Source organism: Chrysemys picta, chromosome 8 (assembly GCF_011386835.1).
Source record: "Chrysemys picta bellii isolate R12L10 chromosome 8, ASM1138683v2, whole genome shotgun sequence".
Lineage (NCBI taxonomy): Eukaryota > Metazoa > Chordata > Testudines > Emydidae > Chrysemys > Chrysemys picta.
The window spans coordinates 10,293,433-10,314,334 of NC_088798.1; the positions used below are offsets into that span (position 1 = coordinate 10,293,433).

Genomic DNA, 20,902 nt, shown 5'->3' on the forward strand with positions numbered 1-20,902 from the left:
CCATCTACTATACTTCACTAGTTTCCCAGAAGCCAAAAACACAGCTCCCTTAAAGCAATCTAACCTGGGGCTCCCACCCAGACAGTCACTTAAATATGATGAGGATTACTGAAAATCTTGTTGAACATATATAAAGTTCTTTCAGTTCCAAGGTATGGGATACATTACCCACCAGGTCAATGAATATTTCAGATCTTACCTAAATAGATGCTTACAGCCAATTCTCCTTAACTAAACTAAGATTTATTTAAAAAGGGGAGAGAGAGAGGAGAGTATTGTGGTTAAAAGATCATTATTCATATATGTATGTATAAAGTTCTTGGGTCAGTTTCACATTAGAGATGGTGAGCTGCTGAGTTGCAAAAAGTTCTTTCACAATCAGTTCCCTAGGTTATAATCCAGTAGGCAAATCCATATGCAGAGTCTGTATAAATTCTTCCCTGAGAAGTAGCAGGGTAATCCAGACTGGCACTGGAGACCTCAGTCTTGTGACTCAAGCTTCCACTGACTAAGTTTAAGCAGATCTGAGATAACAGGATCAGGGCCTTGGCGTTCTTTTATAGATCTATGGCAAAACATTGATAGTCTCTTGACAGCAGGCATTCCTTAGGTGAAGAGCATTGTGGCTTTGAAGTAAAACCTCTATTTCCTACATATACACAGATAATAGTTGCATTCATCATCATAATGTAATTATCCATTAATTAGTTCCATAGATGGTTTACTACAAACTTCAATGATAATATTGCATCCAAGTTTCATCTAAATGTTAATATTCCTTTTGATCTCTGAATCAATAGCAGATAGTAACAGATGGGAACCGGCTGGTTACATAACATCTAAAAAGAGAGAGGTAAACACAAATACAGTTAGTATCTTCCAATTCTCTAAAAATACCAGTTTGCATTTCAAAGCTCTAGTCTATCTAACATGACTTTGTTAGGGCCATTCCTTATAACTATCTAACTACCACTTATATACTTTAAAATATGTCTTCAAAGGTTGAATTTGGGTCATTTAGTTTGCTAGTTGTTCAACCCTTTCTGTCTCAGTGTCACGCCTACCCCCTCCAAATGGTATGAAATCTGTGCCCTATATTAGTGGTTAGAATGCAGAAGTACTCAGATGGTTTGGAATGTAACCCTTTCCTAAGGACTGGAATTGTCTTCAGACAGGCCATAATACAAGCCGCAGGCTGGCTGCTGTCCATGCACAGCATACCCTGGCATTAGAATGATGTAGATTTTTCTGTTTTACAAGATTATTTAGTTCTTAAATTATTTTTATTTGTGTTGAAATTTTCCATGCGTTGTTTCTGACCAAAAAAAAAAAAAAAAAAAAAGAGAAAGGGAAGAGAGAGGGGAGACATTTGAGGAAGGAACTTTCGGAGGGGGATGTAATGCTAGAATTGGGGGAAGAAAATATACTTCTTTCATTCACCTAATTTTTTTTTTTCATTCTGCTCACCTGATGCTGATGGTCAGCCTACCCAAACCACTAAAACAGTTGGTAAACAAAGAAGACAGCTATATCAATAAACTACAAGCTGACCCATACAATTATCATAGTAGTCCTATGAGCCTTAGCAAACTGTGCTCTTATCTTTCTGGTAGCCTGTTGAAGTTACCGTCTTTAAATTCCTTTTTTGGTAGCTGAAATAACCTTTGAGCACTTAATTTCAGAATTTGACATGCAGGCACCTCTGTCTAGGTATTTATATGCTCCCATCACCATATAATAGTGTAACAGCTCTTGAGAACTTTTTAGAAGTCATTGATACTAAAGGTGGAAATGATCTGTTTGGACATCCAATTCACTCTGCTGCTGTCTGCAGAAGTTTTCTTTATTGTACATTTTCAGTTGTTTTCTCTAAATTAATCTAGTGACAGAGCTTCAGTTATCTACTCAAATATATTAGTATTTTTGTATTGCATCTGATGATCAAACCCAAGTATAGAATGACTAGGATTGCCTTTGAAGGACAGAAACAAAATAACATTAGAACCTTTTTCAGGATACCCGTTGCTGTTCATACGGATGTATTGAAACTGTGTGCCTGAGCTGTTGCTGCCCCAGTTCTGTAAGCTTTAGCTTATTAAGCAAATGTATAATTGTAGTGTGTCTAAAACACCTAAGAATTTCAATTAGAAAGAGAAAACTAGAAAGTTACAGCTTCTGAAACATTCAAATACTGTACTGTTGTATTCTGAATACCCTCTCTTTTCACTTAATTAGACTCCTTAAAGGGTGACTGTGGATGAAGAGGCAAGAACTTAACCAATCTATTGTTGATGGACTAATAGTTTGTCTAGTCCTTTTTGGGTTTTTTTAAGGTATCTAGAGCCCTACTAGCCTGCCCTCCCTATACATTAACATTTGTATTTATTGTGCTTTCCAGAGCGTTGTATAGAGAGCAAAAAAGTTCATCCACTCTACTTAAACGTTATTCCTGTAGGAATTTTATTTACCTACTATTGTTGCAAATAACACCTAGTATTACTGTAAAAACGTGTGTACTTTATGCATTTGACAGTACTTTATAGTTAGTTTCCCCTGTGAGGTCCATAACAAAGTAACAGAGGAGAGAAACTTCTTAAAAATAGGAAAATGTGATTAATACCACACAGGTCGATAGGGAGTAGAGAGGCAGGTGCAGTAATTAGCCAGTTTTTAAACCGAAATTGAACTTCAAATTTCTATTTAACTCTGAATCTATTATTGTTGCTTTTGCTCTGCAACTTTCAACTTATCATTGTGCTAGACACTATACAAACTCTGATTTAAAAAGACAACATGCTGTACATTTATTTCTCAATTATGCAATTTCCTGCACTTTGGCTAGGGGTGCGTTGTGTGTTGATTAGCATGATGACTGTTTTAGTAACAATGCAGCATGCAAATCTCTATACTGACTAGCTGAGGGCCTCAGAATTCAACGCATCCAAATTCTGATATCTCAACCCCATCTCGTCTCCTCTCTAAATTTTGATGTTAAATAAAATTTATATTTGACAAAGGAAGCACTCCTTTATACAGTTTGTATGGAATAGGATGAATAAACCTTGCTCCCCAACATCTTCCACTACTCCTCCCTTACAAATCTTGTGATTTTTTTTTTTTTTTTTTTTTTTTTTTTAAAGATGGGAAGTTGAAGCAGCCATGTTGTGGGCATGTGGATACAGAGGTCAGAGGGATATAAACAATGAGAGGATGGGTGGAGATGGAGAATACATTTCAGTATACTCTTTGAGTTGAGTAATAAGCATACCATACATGATCAAACTTTGAAAACTAACATTTTTGTATAATTAGTCCACTTTGATTGTTCCCTGGTAATCAGGAAACTCCCTCAAGTAGTCTTATACAACATATGCACTATTTGTGTTATTGAATGAGGAACTAGAAACAACTGGGAGTAGTTATTGGCATGAAGTCAGTGTTCCTTCCTCTTCTTCTCCCTCAAATTCGCTAAATGCCTCCAGTTGCTATCACCCTTTTTTCTTCACCCAGTTTCTAATGCCCTTGTCACTTCCCGTACCATTGCTGCAATATTCCACCACAACAAATAACTTCTTAGCGTATGCACAATGCACCTCAGGTGGCACATGACCAGGATTCATCATGGAATTTGGTCCATTGGTTGGATAATTAGCTTGCTTGGATACTGATGGGGAGAGTGATGTGAACACTTATCCATGCCCCCCAGCAAGGAACTCTTTCAGGCTAGCAAAGTACAGTGAAGCTTTTGTACTGGAAAAAACACAGCGTGTTAGAAAGTGGGTAAAGAAAAGGGTAGTGATAACCTTCTGGATCTCTTTCCTGCCTGCAAAGCCCTGCCGTATCATTTTGCATTTCATATCGTCCCTCCTTGATCACCATCGCCTGCGAGATGACTTATCTTCACCTGACCCTAGTTTCTGCTTCTCAATGGAAATTTTATAGCTGTGTGATACAGGAATAGGTGGACCATCTTGTGCATATTCTTGCTAGTGTATGAGTCCTGGTTCTATAGAAATTTTTTTTTACACAGGATTGTCTTAATAAATATTATAATTGTTTGTTTTATTTTAAAATTGAAAGGTATTGAAAAAGAGATCAGGTTCTCTTTATTTGTCTGTTATGATACATCTATAATGAAGTAAAATTAGGAGTAATTTGTTACAGGTTGGAACCTCTGGTGACTCAGAAAATTTTGAAAAATATTTTCTGTGCAGATACAAGTATGCTGATGTCATAGATTTTCTGTTTCTACATTTTTTTATTGTAATGTATTTTACATGGAAAAAAACCCTTCTTTTCTTGAGATAATTGGCTCCTGTGCTTATTTCTCACCAGGCACCGTATTGCTTTGTGATATCATGTATAGTTGCTGTGGAAATGATTAGGATGTGTCATATTTAACTAATTCCATTAAATGGAATTAATGTTCATGGGAGCTGATGCACTCAAACACTAAAGATCCTGTTCTCATGTAAATAATCTGTAATAAAAGGCATATGTTTACCTTGTTCCCTAGAAAATGGTAGAGCAGAGGCATTGTTTTAAATAGTATTTGTCAAAGGCTCTAGAAGATTAGACCTTTTAAAAATTCATCACATGCTACTGATTTGACAGGCATAGGTAAGTGCACCTTCTGATCAAGAAACATGTTATGCAAGAATATAGTTATTTTAAAATATCTTGATCAGAATAGAAAACATCTCTGAAAGAACAGCTGCTAAATCGTGTAATGGCAATTTTTCAAAATCTCCCCATTTAACTCTCCATAAATAGCACCAATGTTGACATGACATATGCTAATCTGAATCTGGAGTGATTTTTTTTACAGCTAAACTATAAACCCTGAAGAGCTGAGATTTTAACAGAAAGCCTGGTGTATTCTCTATAGCTGGTACAATGTAATTTATAGAAGTGAGAAGCTAAGCATCTTATTAAGCAAAAGTGTGTACAGGTTCTTCGTTGCAGCCTTGTCTACATGCGAAACTTGCACTCAGTTAACTAAAGTTGTGATTTTTAAACCATCTTAAACTCATGTAAAAAGCTGTGGCTACTCTAGAACTAAATCAAAATGTCAATTAATCAGTTTAACATAAACCAAAGTAAGCCACTCCTAAATTGAAATCAGAGTCCACTTGCTGTTGAATTTTCTTCTAGATAACCATTGTAGGTGGTGTGTGTGGTTTAATTCAAAAGTTTTAGTCTGGACACACAACATGGTTTTCAGTCTAAAAGCCTTGAAAAAATGTCAAAGATTTTAAGAAAACATTGAATATTTTTTTGCAGCTCGAGATGCTGATGAGAGAGAGAAGTGGATTCATGCTTTAGAGGAAACAATTCTCCGTCATACTCTTCAGCTTCAGGTAAGTTAACCTTCACTTTTGATCCTGAAGCTCTTTTTTATTTTCAGAATAACTAAATAAACTTACTGACCCAACTTCTGATATCAGATATTCCAGAGTAGTTTGTAAACAGCTGATTATCTGATGGTACAAGATACAGTACATAGTGATATATCAGCCCTGGTACCTGAGGTTACTGTTTGTATCCAGCTAAATTTAGGCAAGGCAAGGTCCCCTGACTTGTTACATTGTATCTTGAGTAGTTTATTGTATTAGTGTGATTTGTTGTTTATCTTCCTCCGAAATAATAATTTTCTTTTGGTTTTGAAAGAGGTAGGCTGGCTTTAAAATGAAGGTATTAGACTGGGTCTTGGGAAAATCTAGGCTCAGTTCCTGGCTTTGTGTGTGACCTTAAGCACGCTGCTTAATCTTTGCCTCCATTCTTTATCTGTACAATGGGGCTAATGCTTCATTTCTGTTTCGCTTTGTTGTGTCTACTAAGATGGTAAATTCTTTGGGCAGGGACTTTCTCTCACTATATTTGTACTGTGCCTAGCACAATGGCACCCAGGTCCCTTACTATGCCTCCTAAAGTGCATGTAAAACTTAATACAAATAAAAAATATTTTAAAGTAGTTTTAGACTGGGCCCCCTCAAATGTAGTATATACATCAGTGATTAGAGTGCCATTGTGCTAGGTACTAAGGACTTACTAAAAAACCTTAAATCTCAAGGGAGAAGGAGAAAATATTAAGATGACAATGATTGGGTGAGATGTGAGAGAGGGAAGGTGCTATGCAAATAGAAATAGATACAGTCTCTATCTGTAAGTGTTTATAGTCCAAGAAAATTAGAGGCATGTGGCAGGGCAGTGAAACACGAACAATATATATTCAATCTCTATCTCTTCTCCCCCCTTACTAAATTTAGGCGTCATTTTGTTGGCAGACTTCTTGTAAGGGTCAGAAGTAGTGGATATTGAGATCTGACTCTGATTAAACTACACTCCTGTTCTAAGTGCTCTTCAAATGAAAAAAAATTATGTAGATAAGTAAATGAAACTAATAAAAATTAACGATACATCATTATATTAAACATTCTAACAAGAAAGATTTATATATATTTGACTGTCAGGAAACAAGGAGCGATGTAGTATTTCCCATCCCCCCCGCCCCAGTGCAAGTATTGAAAGTGATATCTGTGTGGACTCTGTGGTCTGTTGTCAGCAGTCATCTTCTCAAAACCTTTTTTCCAATTTAAAATGCCATAAAACTGTACAGACTGCCCAGTGTAACACAATTTAGACTTCTTGATCAAAGAACTTCAGTGTTGTCAGCTCCATCTTTTAGCCTGAGTTGTTGAGCAAATATCAAGGTGATATGGAAATAATGTATACATACACCTTGCCTTTTTAAGCCTCTTTTTCTCTTCAGTTATAAATATAATTTTTCCCTCCTTTGAGTCTGGGAGAACTTGTTCCTCGCCAATGTATTGGAAGTAGTTCTCTAAACTACCCTCAAACATTTTGGTATTGGCATAGTAACAGCTGTGGGATTGCATATGAATTCTATAGGATTGAATCCTTAGATTTCAAATACTGATTTCAGCTGAGACTTTCATTGGAGTCTAAAGTTTCAGAGTATTATGCTCTAATAAATTTGTTAGTCTCTAAGGTGCCACAAGTCCTCCTGTTCTTCTTTTTATTGGAGTCTAAGGGAATTTGTGTCTAATTCCCTTTGACTTCACTGAAAAGCCTATCTTAAATATTTTTCTACATACTACCTCTGAGTCTAACCTTTAAGAAGGTGGCATTTTATTTCAACTGAAAACCAGAATGAGGGCTGCTGCTTTAAGAGGACTACTGGTTTTGATTGGTACCTGTATAAGTCAGTGAAGAAGAGGTTTTCTAAAGCTTTTGTTGAGATTTAAAGGTTTGTTAGATAATATTAGCTAGCTTGTTCTAAGCAACACCTCCTAAAACTGGTCAAGGGCAAGGCATGCTGTACTTTATCCAGCACTTCAACTGGACCAGTTTAGCACTTGCTAAAGTACAGTTTGCCTTTTCTTGACCAGAGTTTCAAGTCGTGTGTTTAAATTTGATCAAGGTAGCTACCAGATCTAACAAATCTTTACATCTTAATCTAGACAAAGCTCTTTGTGGTGTTATTGCAAAGCCCTGAGCCATGTCTAGTGTGTTGGGGGCTGTCCATACAGTCTATAACACATTTCTGGGTGATTTTTCCAAGACCTACCTACCTTGTTTGTGTTACAAAGTGTTACATGCACAATGCAAGGTTCCTCCATGCTTACCTCATGTATGGACAGTTGTATAAAAGTTCTATAGTAGTAAGAATTTGGGGGATGTGTGTGGGGCTTTCTGAGCCGCGGCGCTCTCTGAGAATTCTGATGCCGCCGCCCTACTGCCGCTACCCCATGGCGAGGACAGGGGGCGGGAACAGCCGGGAGACCCGGTAGCGAAGCAGCAGGCCGGGGGCGAAAGGAGGCCTAGGCCGTGTCGGCCCGTTGTGGGCAGACCAGGCCGGACTCTGTCAGTACGGTGCCCTGCAAGCCAGCGCTGCGGTGGAAAGCACGCAGATGGCACTTCTCGCTGTTACCCAGCCGTTGTGGTGTTACGGCAGGCGCGGTTGTACCGCTGGAGTCGGGCTCCCCTGACGTCTGAGCGCTGCCCTGCCGCCCTTGTGTCATCGCGTCACGAGGCTTCGCTGAAGCAGAGGCGGCGGCGGCGCGGGGCGCTTTGCACTCGCTCAGGCACCGGGCCGCCGCTGCAAGGGAGCAGGCGCCTGACTCAGCCTGGAGCCTTCTCAGCAGCGGCCCCCCGGATTCAGCCACTGCCCGCACAATCGCAGCAGGAGCCTGGAGGGAGCCGGATGTCACCGCACCTCTTGTGGGAGGGGGCCCTGCCCTCCGCCGGGGGGGGGGGGTGAGCGGCCAACTCCGCCCCCCCCCCCACCCCCCCCCACACACACACCGCCGCTCACTCGGGGGTGGGGGGAAGGCGTCTGACCCGCAGCCAATCGGGAGCCGCCTTGGTTCTGAGGCGAGCGCGAGCAGCGGGTCGCGGCGGCCGGGTCCTGTAGGGGCTGCTCCCCACCCCGCTCCCAGCGGGAGGCGGCGCTGCCGGGGGCCCAGCCGAGAAGTGACCCCCACCGCCCGCGGGGAGAATGGCCAGTGTGAGTACGGAGGCGGGGTATCGCGGGCGGGGGGCGACTCTGCACGCAGTCCCTCGTGCCCCCGCCGCAGGGTCTGCAGGTGCCGGACTCCTGGGTCCGCTCCGCCCCGCCGCCAGGTCCTTCCCCCCGTCGTGTGTCGCGGGGCGGGAGGCGGCCGCCAGGACCGGCTGGCGCTGCTCTTGTGGCCAGTCCACACGCGGAGCTAGCGAGTGGTGATTCCGCGAGGAGGAACTCAGGCCGGGAGCTCACAACAAGCGGCGAGCGCTGCTGGCCCCGCACGAAACGGGTATAAAACCGGGGTCCAGTGTTTCCTTCGCTCGAGGACTTCGCAGGACCGCCTGGGAAAATGACTCATTTGCTGCTCAACATTACGGGTTTCTTTGGCGGCGATCTGCATTTTAGGGGGCATTCTGTGAACTTAAAGGGTGTATGTCGTAGCAAGTGTTTGTTTACAAGGAATGCCTTCGCTTTAGTGAGCATCTAAAACTCTTTCGCTGTTAAAACTCTTTCGCTGTTTAATACGGTTGGATTTTCATTTTGCATTTCTTTGTTTGGACAATGGAAAATTGTTTCTCCTTTTCTACAGTTTGGCTTTCAAGCACTTGCAGAAGGGGGTTTATTTGCTGTAGAAGTATTTTAGTTGAAATTGCAATCAAAAGTGGAAATACTTTAGATTTTTTTTATAAAATTTATTTTTACAAACGTGTTTTTTGCCCTAAACAGTGTCCCTTTAAGTCTACATGACACTTCCTGTTCTAATCCTTTCTAAATCCAAATTTTAATTTACTTGCCTTAAAAAACAAACAAAACCCCTACTTAGTTTTGACCCAGGATTCTTCAATTTTGCCAGGCCAAAAGTGAACTTTGTGTGCAATGTTTGAAGAAAATCGGTCACCGTTATAGAGATCTGAAAAGTTAACACTAAAAGCTGGGTGTGAAAGGTTTATTGGTGGCACACACCTGCAAAAGGAAACAAGTAGAAGAAGACTGAAGAGACCGGGAAGTGTGTCTGAGGGCTTGTCTATACTTAAAATGCTACAGTGGCACAGCTGTGCCACTTCAGTGTAGACCAGTGATTCTCAAACTTTTGTACTGGGGACCCCTTTCACATAGCAAGCCACTGAGTGTGACCCCCCCCCTTATAAATTAAAAACACTTTTTTATATTGTTAACACCATTATAAATGCTGGAGGCAAAGCAGGGTTTGGGGTGGAGGCTGAGAGCTCGCGACCCCCCCCACATAACCTCACAACCTCCTGAGGGGTCCCGACCCCCAGTTTGAGAACCCCTGGTGTAGACACTACCTATGCGGATGGGAGGGGTTCTCTCATCAGCATAGATAATCCACCTCTGAGAGGCTATAGCTAGGTTGAGGGAAGAATTCTTCGGTCTACGTGGGGATTTAAATTGACATCACTACACTGCTCAGAGGTGTGAATTTTTCACATCGCTAAGTGCTGGTGTACACTGGGGGGGGCAGAATCGGTCCAAGGGCTGGTCCACACTAACCCCCCAGTTCGAACTAAATACGCAACTTCAGCTACATGAATAACGTAGCTGAAGTCGAAGTACCTTAGTTCGAACTTAAAGGTACTTACCAAAGGTCCACACGTGGCAGGCAGGCTTCCCCCGTCGACTCCGCCTACTCCTTACGGAGCAGGAGTATGGGCGTTGATGGCGAGCACTTCCGGGATCGATCCCAGAAGATTGATTGCTTACCGCTGAAGCCGGAGGTAAGTATAGACGTACCCAAAGATACGCAACTTCAGCTACGCGAATAGCGTAGCTGAAGTCGAAGTATCTTGGATCGAATTACCTGGGGTCCAGACGGTGCGGGATTGACGACCGCGGCTCCCCTGTCGACTGCGCTACTGCCGCTCGCTCTGGTGGAGTTCCGGAGTCGATGGTGAGCACGTTCGGGGATCAGTATATCGCGTCTTAACAAGACGTGATATATTGATCCCGGATAAATCGATTGCTACCCGCTGATACGGCGGGTAGTGAAGACGTACCCTGAGTGACGTAGTTATGCTAGCATAATTTGCTAGTGTAGAACTGGCCTGAACATAAGATTAAAGAACAACAGTACTTAATTTAAAAATTTTTCACCGTCCTTGGCATAATATGTTACTTAGGCACAAATTATGGGAATATTTTTTTCTCTAAAACTTTATGAAAAACAACATTTATATAAAAAGTTTTGTAAGCTCCTCCCTTCTATTTAACTTTTTTTTGCAACAAATTATTACTAATTGTCTGATACTTTACGATGGAATTTGTTCTGGTTTTTTATTGCTCAATTCTTCCCTATTTCAGGCTCTCTGTTTACCCTTTTAGTGGACCATAGCCAAATCTTGTCATTGTGTGTCCTCTTATTCTCCTTTTTTTAAATTAGTCCTAAAATCTCTAAATTTTAAAACTGAAGTCCATTCTCCTTGCCAGTCATTTGCACCTTTACACCTCTGATTTTTTTTATAATCTTACTAGAAATGTGTTTAGCACTTAACTATTTTTTTCTTACAGAGCTTTCTTGTATTGATGTTAAGCATTTTATGGCTGGGTTTTAGTTCTGTCCCACATTGAATGCCTATCCATAGGCCTTGCCAAATTTGATTTTTATTTTTCATCATTTTGACTGCTATTGATATTTATTTTTAAGCATTTAAAAATATTTATTTAAATTTTCACAATTGCCGGAAACTGGAGCGGTTCACACAATTATTTAATGACAGTAGATGTTGAGATTCAGAAAATTAAAGTTTTATAACCATTAACACAGTGTCAACATCAAATGTCAAAATATACAAAGTAAATATTTTTAAATCAAACTAAGTTCTCAAGCTGCATTTTTTGTTTCTTTGCCCATTTGTAAATTTTGATGGTGAAAAATATTTCTATTAATAATAATCATCATCAGTTTGTGTCTATAGTGAAATTGACATTTAGTGATTAAAAATCTAATCTCTCCAAGCCCACCTATTCATAGTTCAGATGCCCTTTACCAAGATTATAGATCACAATATTTGGAGGAAGTTCAGAGCTGAACCTTCCTCCTCTCATAAGGACTTGACAGCTGGGGGCTCCCTAGAACTTCCTGCCTCCATAATATCAGCTCAGAGTTCTCATGAGTACCCTACCATTTTTCCAATGCTCTTTGGGATCATAGTGAGCTTTTTTTAACCTTTAGTCTCTTACTCCTTCCCAGTACTTTGTTGCTGGCCAGAGTGGTATGCCCTCAGCTGTGTGGAGTCCCTATCACTACTACTTCCCCTGTTGCGCAGAGAAGGAATGGACAAGAAACAGACAACAGGGTCTTGATGTTGAAAAGCAGATCTGTCCCTTAGTCAGGCAAGGACTGGTGTGATCAAATAACTGGCAAGGCCCATCGAAGGACTAAATAGTCTTACTTCTCATCCCCAGAGCAGAGACCTGCAGCAAATGGGAAGGGTGTCAGGGCCTAAAGGAAAAAAGGCTGTTTAGTTTCCCTCTGCATCAGGTGAGAAGGAGAAATTGCAGCATGGTTGGGCTATGAGGAAGATAAGTCACAGGAAGAGAGTAAGAAACTTGTTTCTGGCATGTGGTGGACATGAGTGGTCTGAAGTCACCAGCCCAGCAGAATTCCACAAGAGATGTTTGATTCATAAATGCTTCAGTGGAACAAACAATCAGGAATTCTCCCTTGCTCAGAAACCAGGCATGTGGCTTCCTTACTCTCTTAAAGAAGCAGAGGTGTGGACTATGAGAATACACAGTATCAGACTGATGATTTAAAAAAAAGTCGCACTGAAACTGTCCAAACAAACATCAGAAGCTTATTCTTCTATTTTTCCCCAGGTTGGGGACATGGAAATAGCTGGAATAAACTTAAGTATTTTGGAAGGCCAAATGGAAGCACACATCCAATCAGTGTCTTCTCCCTCAGGCAGGTGCCAGTTCCTGTCATGTTACCACCTTCTCCCCTTAAGATGACTGGATGTTTTTCAGTCAGAGGAAGGGGAGTGACGAATACAATTCTTTCTTCTGCCAAATTTTGTTCCCATCTAGGCTCATATGGTCATTCTGGCCCTAAGCCTCAAATAGAGTGAGAAGCAGCACAATACAGTGTCACACATTCTCATCTCACCCAATACTGCACAAGAGCCATGATCAATTTTTCCCATCCATGTGTGGAATGAATTTTGTTGTGTACCAATATGGAGGTGATGTGTGGTGGGGGTGGGGCCTAGAGTTTTCGAAGTGTGCAAGGGGGCTCAGGTGCAGGGGATGAGGGCTCTGGGGTGGGATTGGGGATGAGGGGTTCAGGGTGTGGGAGGGGGCTCAGGCTGGGGCAGAGGGTTGGGCTACAGGGGGAGAGCGCTCCAGGTGCGGGCTCTGGGATGTGTCTGGGGATGAGGGGTTCAGGATGTGGGAGGGGGAGGAAGGTTAGGGTACGGGGGTTGAGGGCTCCGGCTGGGGGTGAGGCTCTGGGGCGGGGCCGGGGATGAGGATTTGGGGTCCAGGCTGCCCCAGGTCTGCCACGGGGACAGAGGACTCCCCCCGCCTTCTCTCCCTGCAGCAGCTCCGGAGGCTGGGGTAGAGGCGCTTCGCCCTGCCGCACCAGCTCTGGGGGCCGGGGGAGAGGCGCCTCACCCCGCCCGCCCCCTTTACCCGACTGTCAACTTCCAGGCCCACCTGGAGCCATGCACCTGAGTGCAGTGTGCATGCCTGCGTGGCTCTGCTAATTAAGTGTGAGGCCCTTGGTGGCCTCCTGCGCAGGCGTGCACCTTAAAGGCCATGATATGGATGATGGGACAGATCCCCATCCTTGTCAGGAAAGAGTTAAAGAGCTCTTCTGGGCAGAGTCAGCCTTAACCCCCTATGTACATGTAAGGCTTGTGAAGCCTGGAGAGGGGTGGGTCCTTAAAGGGAAGGATACCTGCTCAGTGCAGGACGGCGTTCTGAAGGAGCAGGACTGCATGCCAGAGCTCCCCAGCCCATGGAAGCAGGGGTAGCTGACTGGGGGAATGGCTAGAGAGCTTTGGCTGCCCAGGGCCTCTTAGAAGGGAGGAGGGCTGGTACTTCTTATTTTTTTCTCTAATTTCCCAAAAGCCTAGGACTCTGCTTTTGTGGTGTGGGGAAGGATGCTGACTTTGTTGTTTGGACTGCTTTAATCTTGTCCTCCACAAGGGGGTCGATGCCTGGAATAGTACAGCTGGAGAGCTGTGCCCCAGTTGCTGAGACAGGAGCAGCAGACACCCTCTCGCCAAGGGGTGCTAGAGAAGGATAGCCTACTGTAAAATGTCACTGAGTGCATTCATTGAAAGGTCCTTCAAAAAGAGTACAATAAGCAATGCTCCAGCTGAATAAGCAATGCTCTAAATTCTATGAATATATAAGAGGGAGCCATCTTTCATGCTATCCAAAGTGGATGTGGCACTGGCAACCCACGTCAAATACACTTATTCTTGAAGAAGGGTCTTCTTTCTCGAAGATGTCACAGATTGCAAATTAGGGACTGCCCTCAGAAGAAAGTACAAAGCCAGTTCAGTAACGTTCCAAGCCTCCTCAGCATCTACCTAATTCTTCAGGGCAGTCATTGTATGGACAGAGGAACTGAGAGGACTGTCAGTTTTCTAGTCTTTGGGGAATAGTTGAATTGACAAAATATCCATGTCCATTTCCTTCATAGCAATGCACTGATAGATGCCGTCAGAGAGCTTGCTCGGTGATGAAAGACAACACAGTATCTGGGAAGAACCTGTAAACTATGTATTTGGTCTGGAGATTCCGAGGCTATGCAGTACCTAGCTTCATTTAAAGCTAGCAGGTAGTGTTTGAAGAGTTGGAGAAAGGTAGTGGCAGACACCAAAAAAAGAAGCCAAATAACATGCCCTTCAGATTCCAAAAGGGATTTCTGGCATAGTTAGGCACTACTGTAATAAAAATTACTATTAGAACAAGAGGCTCCTTATGTCAGGGCTAGTTGAAAAGGTTCTCCAGAAGAGACTTCAGATCTTCATGAGCAAAAGCTAAGGAGGATATGGTAGAGGAGAGAGAGCATTCTTTGATTTGGCTGGTAAAAAAAAAAAACTAGATTCATTTTGGACTTCACTGGTGAAAGGGGAGCTAAATACAAGATGAGTATTCCAGTTGAAGTGAGAAGGATCGAAACAAATTAAACATAAATCATGAGGTAAACACTATTGAGTTGTATCTTGTGAGTTCTGGAGATAGCTCTATGTGCCTCTCCAGCTAATAGTGAAATAAGAAAAGTCCATTCCAGGAAATCGGACATCAGATTGCTGGGTGCAGTCACACACAGGATTGACCCTGTGTGTATGTAGTCTACTGTTGCCAATAGTGTTACAGCAGATTAGCCATTGGGAGCTAGCAGTGATGACTGTCATGCTGGCCAAAAAGGACATGACACATTTTTTGGAAATAATGCAAATGAACACAGTCATTTCTCAGTCAGATGCCCTTACGTAAACAGGGAACTGTGCATCTGGGTTTTTCCAAACTGAATTGATATTGATACTCTTTGATGCAAGGGATATTTGCATTAAACCATAAATGCTTTCCTTACCTCAAGGAATCTGGAAGCCGCCAGAATCTATTCCCATATATGGATATGCTTTAGATACTGGTGAAAAAGCGGGAGGCAGAAAGTTAACTGGAATCCTCCCATTCCCCAGGTTTTGCGGGACAGTGGTGGTATCTGATCTGCATGCCCACAATGACAGCACATACCATAGCAACTAAACTATTTACTAAAACTAAATGATGACGCAGACAAATGGATCTCAGATCATCCAGACATCAATATATTCCTAAAAGCTGTTATAAACTTGAAACCTCACTTTCAAAACTGTAAGCTCAGTTTCTCTGCAAGCCAAGATGCTCTCCCTAGAAGTCATGTCTGCAAACTAGTATCTTTGCTCAGACTGTCCATGGAACAAGACTGTAATTTTTCACAAGAACAAAGTGGTGCTTAGACTACTTGAAACCTTTCTTTCAAAAAGAACCCTCTTTTGCCTTCTAGCTAGTATAAGGGCATATCTACACTACAATTTTTGCCGACATAAATTATATTCTAAAGCTACCACAGTTGTGCATGTGCATACTTGGCTCCTTGCATTGGTGCTGCACGTACTCTCCCTGAGTGCTTGTTTTGCTGCACAGTGTGGTGCACTGTGGATAGGTACCCCATTGCACAACTCACCCCAAAAGTGCACTGGATGGTGAAGTTTTGGCAATGCATGATGGAGCAGAAATGAGTCAGACGGGGTGACTGGGACTGTGGGGTCAAGTTCCCATCATGCATCTTTCTCCACCCCATAATACCAGGTCTGCCCATAATTTTCAAACCTACTTTGAAAATCTTAAGAACCCACATGGGACTTGTTGCTGTCTGCCATCTCTCACAGAAGCATAGAGGCTGTGCAGCTCTGCACTATTGTCATGAGCTTTGCAAGCACAGGATGCATGATCCTCTGGTATTTGCAGAGCTATAAGAATTGCTGTGGGGAACAGGATGATTTCTTGGAGGCAGATTGCTGTGGGACATAGCGAGAACCAATTCAAGATGTTGGTGGTGTTCACGGAGCAGCTGCAGATGGTGGAGCACCGCTTCTGGGCCCAAGAAATGAGCACTGACTGATGGAGTCGCACTTTGATTCAGGCTTGGGATGATGAGCAGTAGGTGTAGAACTTTTGGCCACGTTCCTGGATTTGTGTGCCAAGCTGTCCCCAGCCCTCCAGCAAAAGGGACGCCAGAATGAGAGCTGCACTGATAGTGGAGAAGTGAGTGGTGATTAGACTGTGGAAACTTGCAATGCCGGATTGCTACAGGTCAGTGGTAAATCATTTTGGATTTTCCAAAAAATGGAAATTCCAAAATGATTTCCCGCTGACCGGTAACAATCCGGCATTGCAAGTTTCCACAGTGGGGACCGTTGTCATGCAGGTGTGCAGAGCCATTGTCTCGTGCTACACAGGACTATTACTCTTGGCAATGTGCAACACATAGTGAATGGATTTGCAACAGTGGAGTTCTCAAACTGCAGTGGAGTGATAGCACACACATGTTTAATTTGGCGCTAGGCCACCTTGCCACAGAGAATATCAACAGAAAGTGCTCATGGATCACCGGGGACACTTCATGGACATCAGTGTTGGCTGATCAGGGAAGATGCATTCTGCTTGCATCTTTAAGAAAACAGGACTGTTCAGAAAGTTGCAAGCAGGGACTTTCTTTCCCGGCCAGCAGATTACCAGTGGTGATGCTGAAATGCCAATCATGATTCTGGGTGACCCAGCCTACCACTTCGTCCCCTAGTTCATGAAGCTGTACAGCAAGCAGCCTCCTCGACAGCACCAAGAAAAGATTCAACTACTGGCTCAGCAGATGCGGAATGACAGTTGAATGTGCTTTTGGTAGATTGAAGGTGTGCTGGTGTTGTTCACTCACAAGATTGGATCTCTGTTGAAAAAAAAAATCCTAATAGCTATACCTGCTTGCTGTGTTCTGAATAAGATCTGTTAAGCAAAGAGGGAAAAGTTGCTGCAGGGGTGAGGGTAGAGGTGGAGCATCTGTCTGTGGAGTTAGAATAGCCAGACACAAGGGCTATCAAAAGAGCTCAGTGTGTATCTATATGGCTCCAGGAGGCATTGAAAGAGCACTTTAACAGTGAGAAACAGTAATGTGGTGTATTGTGCTCTATCTGACCTTGCTGTTTTGGGGCCTGTTAAGACTTGTGTGGTGCTTGGTATATGTCTATGAATATAACTCTGTCATTGATCCTAAGAGTTGTCACAGAGAACAATAACAAGTGGGTGCTTTCAGTACTGCTAGGCATTCTGCAGCATATGTTAGGAATTAATAAAGAGAGAATTTTACTGAGTAACAAAAACACTTAAAAAATTCTGTGCAAGTTAAAAGCAAATACATTAAAACCTTAATAAATTTATGGAACAGAGCTTAAAGAAGGAAAAAGAACATTCATGTCCATTTTAGCTACACCATTTTCCGCAGGCAGTGTTGTTTTAGCTGATATCTCACTCCTGAGGGTGACAAAGGCACAAGAGAGCACAGCTGCTGCTAATGGTCTGGAGGTGCCTTGGCCCGTATGCTGCTAGCCTGTTTACTACAGTGGTGCCTACTGAAGTTAGTGCCGACTGGCGTGGGAAAGTGTCCTGATGCAGTGGAAGAAGTTAGGCTGCCAACTCTAGAAACCTTTGGAAGAGGATTGCAGAGTATCTCCATGAAAGTTTCAAGTTTGGAGTGCCATTATTGTAATGGGAAAGAAATTTACACAGACCTGAGTTTCCTTTCCCTGCATCAGGCTCAACTGTGCTCAAGTCCTGTGACTAACTGGACTACAGTGGAGTCTCAAACAGATCCTGGCTTGCTGCATAGTTGGACCCTCCCTCTTCCCGTCCTCCCCCACTGGTCATATGTATCACCTCTTCCTCATTGTTGCTGTTCACGGCAGGGGCCTATGACTTGAGCCCTTTGAAGGTGACACATATGCGGTGGTGTGTGAGGTGATGATGGGGTCTCCTCCAAGTATGGCATGCAGCTCTTTGTAAAGCGGCAGGTCTGTGGCTTGGTACCGGATTGACTGTTGGCCTCCCTGAGCTTCTGATATGCCTGTTGCAGTTCCTTTGCTTTCAGGCACTGCTGCTGATCCTTGTTGTACCCCTTCTCTTCCATCCCTTGTGCAACCTGCTTGTAGGTGTCCACATTTCTCTGGATGGTCTGTAGCTATGCTTGCACAGCCTCTTCTCTCCACTAGGTTAGGAGATTCACCGTTTCCTGTCTACTCCAGGCCAGAGCACAACTGGAGCATGTAGCTGGCATGGTTAGCTGAGCAGTTGTGTATGACAATGGGGAGCTGCTGGGTATGCTTCCAAGCTGGACAATCAGGAAAAGGCATTTCAAAAATTCACAGGATTTTCAAGTGTGAGGGCTTTCAGTCTCCGTGTTCCCTGGGCCCTGGAGTTCACAATTGTGACCAGCACAGTCAGTGTCAGGCATTCTAGGACTGTGATTGCTGGAAGACTGTGTTTTATGGTCTACATAAGTAATATAGTGTCTACACTCATGTTGTGCCAACATCAGTGTGTTGACCATGGTTCATTGCCGCTCAGGGAGATGGTGTTACTGCGCTTCCATAATGGGGTGTTTACATCAGTGGGAGACAAATTTAAGTGTAGACACATGCACAACTAGGTCGATGCAAAGTGGCTTATGTTGACCTAACTTCGTAGTGTAGAACAGGCCAGTGTGATAACTTTTTTCCTCCCACCCTTACCCCCAAGGTTGTCCACTTAGAGGAGAGAGCTAGGCTTATGAATGATGTATGCTGGGACCTAATTAAGTATAGATTTGGAACAAAGTTGTGCAGGAAATTAAGACTCCCACTCATGGCCTGTTGCCCCAGGTATAAGGGCAAGAACCTAACATAATATATCATTGCTAGATGAATCATCAGTTGTATGGTAAAAACCTATTATAGGAGATTGACACTTCTTCTATAGCTAAGATTAAAACCAAGTTTCTGTTTAAAGCTTGATTCTTCTAAGTGCTCCGAATTGCACACTTGTACTTGGATTGTCTTGAAATTTGGTGTGTCACAGAGTAGCTTTAGTGATCCAAATTTAGGGTTATTCGAACAAGGGGTTCCTGAGATACAGCCCTCTGAAAACAGATTTTCTTTAAATTGACATTTTTTGCATTGCTTTTTTGCATACACCTGGTGATCAAACCATGGCTCTGATTCTGGCACAACTTTGTCACATGCTTGAGGGTTGCCTTTCAGACAGTGCATAGTGCCCATTAGCCCTTTTGGAGAGCAAAATTTGCGACGTTGTTAGCAAAAGTTTGCTTCTCCACTTAGGGTCATGCCTAAGGCCTGGTGTATGCTAGGATTTTACACTGGTATAACTATGACTCTCAGGGGTGTGAAAATTCCACTTGCCTGAGAGACTTGGTTATACCAATCCAACCCATCAGTGTAGACCGCTCTAGGTCCTCCCTTAGAATTTTTCCATTGACCTAGATTACAGCCTGTTAGAGAGGTGGATTACTTACGCCAATGGGAGAACCCTTCCTGTCAGCAAAGGTATTGGTCTGCACTGAAGTGCTACAGCCGCTCAGTTGTGCTGCTGTAATGTTTTAAGTGTAGAAAAGCTCTAAGATTCAAGCACCAAATATTATCCTGAGCAGGTGGAGAGAGAGAGAGAGAGGCGAGTTAAAATCTAATCCTGGTCAAAAATTTGAAATAAATTGCCATTTGCTACAATTAGCTTTTGTCACAGTTTTTCTATTTTGGGGATCTGAGTACAGAAGAAAAATCAGAAGGCACTGAAGCTTTTCAAAACTAAGAAAAAAATCTCTACACCTGCAAATTCTTGCTGGGAGAAGAGGGGGAATTAGGAAGCAGAACAGTGGGGAGGGGGGATAGAGGGAGAGGGGTTAAGGAGATGGGGATAATGGGGATGGGTGGAAGTGGAGGATTAGAGGATTTAGGGGACTATGGTGGGGTGAAGGAGTGGAGATTAGAAAGTGGGGGGGAAGGTAGTGTGAGACACTGGGAAGGGGGACATATAGGCAAGTGGCAGAGGGACTGGGGGAGAATAGGGGCAGGAATCCTGTCAACCTCACATTCTCCCCTTCCATGTGTGAACAAGGATCTGGGAGGGACCTCTGCCCAGCTGTGGGGGCTGAGCCCCCTCATGTGAGCTGTGGCATGGGGAGCTCTCCCCATCTACAGGGATCAGGAAATAGAGTTGAGGTCCATGCCCATTCATCCTTAACTCATTGTCTTTGAGCAATGTCCCATTACATCCATAAAACATACTCATGTTCTACCTTTGCACTGTACTGAACAGAAGCTACCTGCGCCCTCCCCTACACTCACTCAGCCTACTCCACAGAACGAACATCACACCTTTTTCTCCCTTATGCATACAGTGCCATCTAACACTATACAGTACACCTCTACCTTGATATAACGCTGTCCTTGGGAGCCAAAAAATCTTAACGCGTTATAGGTGAAACCGCATTATATGGAACTTGCTTTGATCCACCAGAGTGCACAGCCCTGCCGCCCTGGAGCACTGCTTTGCCGCGTTATATCCGAATTCGTGTTCTATCCGGGTAGAGGTGTACTTTCATTTATGTATCATTAAGCTTAACAGACCATTCTCATCGTCTACCTAACTGCTGACAGTCCTCATAGCAAGACGATCCTTGTGCCCCACTAGTGATACAGCCTACATAACATCAGTGTTCCCTCTAAACTGCACACCTGTGTGGCTGCACAAGGGGCCATCAAGGGCCACACCCTTGATTAGTACTGGTGCGTACATAGGCATAGCCACAAGTGG

The 20,902-nt window shown here is 43.3% G+C and overlaps 1 protein-coding gene and 1 long non-coding RNA gene across 12 annotated transcripts in view; one reads left to right on the forward strand and one right to left on the reverse strand.

Moving 5' to 3' along the window:
- Positions 1-20,902, forward strand: part of OSBPL9 (oxysterol binding protein like 9) — a 117,825-nt gene that overhangs the window by 32,789 nt on the left and 64,134 nt on the right. For 8 of the 11 annotated variants that reach the window (XM_008167967.4, XM_008167966.4, XM_042844986.2 and 5 more), the window contains one exon: positions 5,284-5,360. In XM_008167967.4, the coding sequence (XP_008166189.1) occupies positions 5,284-5,360 (77 nt within the window). Of the gene's footprint in view, positions 1-5,283; positions 5,361-8,383; positions 8,531-20,902 lie in introns of those variants that run through there. The other 3 variants (XM_008167969.4, XM_065555350.1, XM_065555351.1) reach the window with 2 other exon arrangements.
- LOC122172654 (uncharacterized) lies at positions 231-8,215 on the reverse strand. Its single transcript, XR_010589986.1, has 2 exons — positions 7,650-8,215; positions 231-839 (listed from the first exon to the last, which is right to left on the reverse strand). It is a non-coding gene; the product is annotated as an uncharacterized LOC122172654 (long non-coding RNA).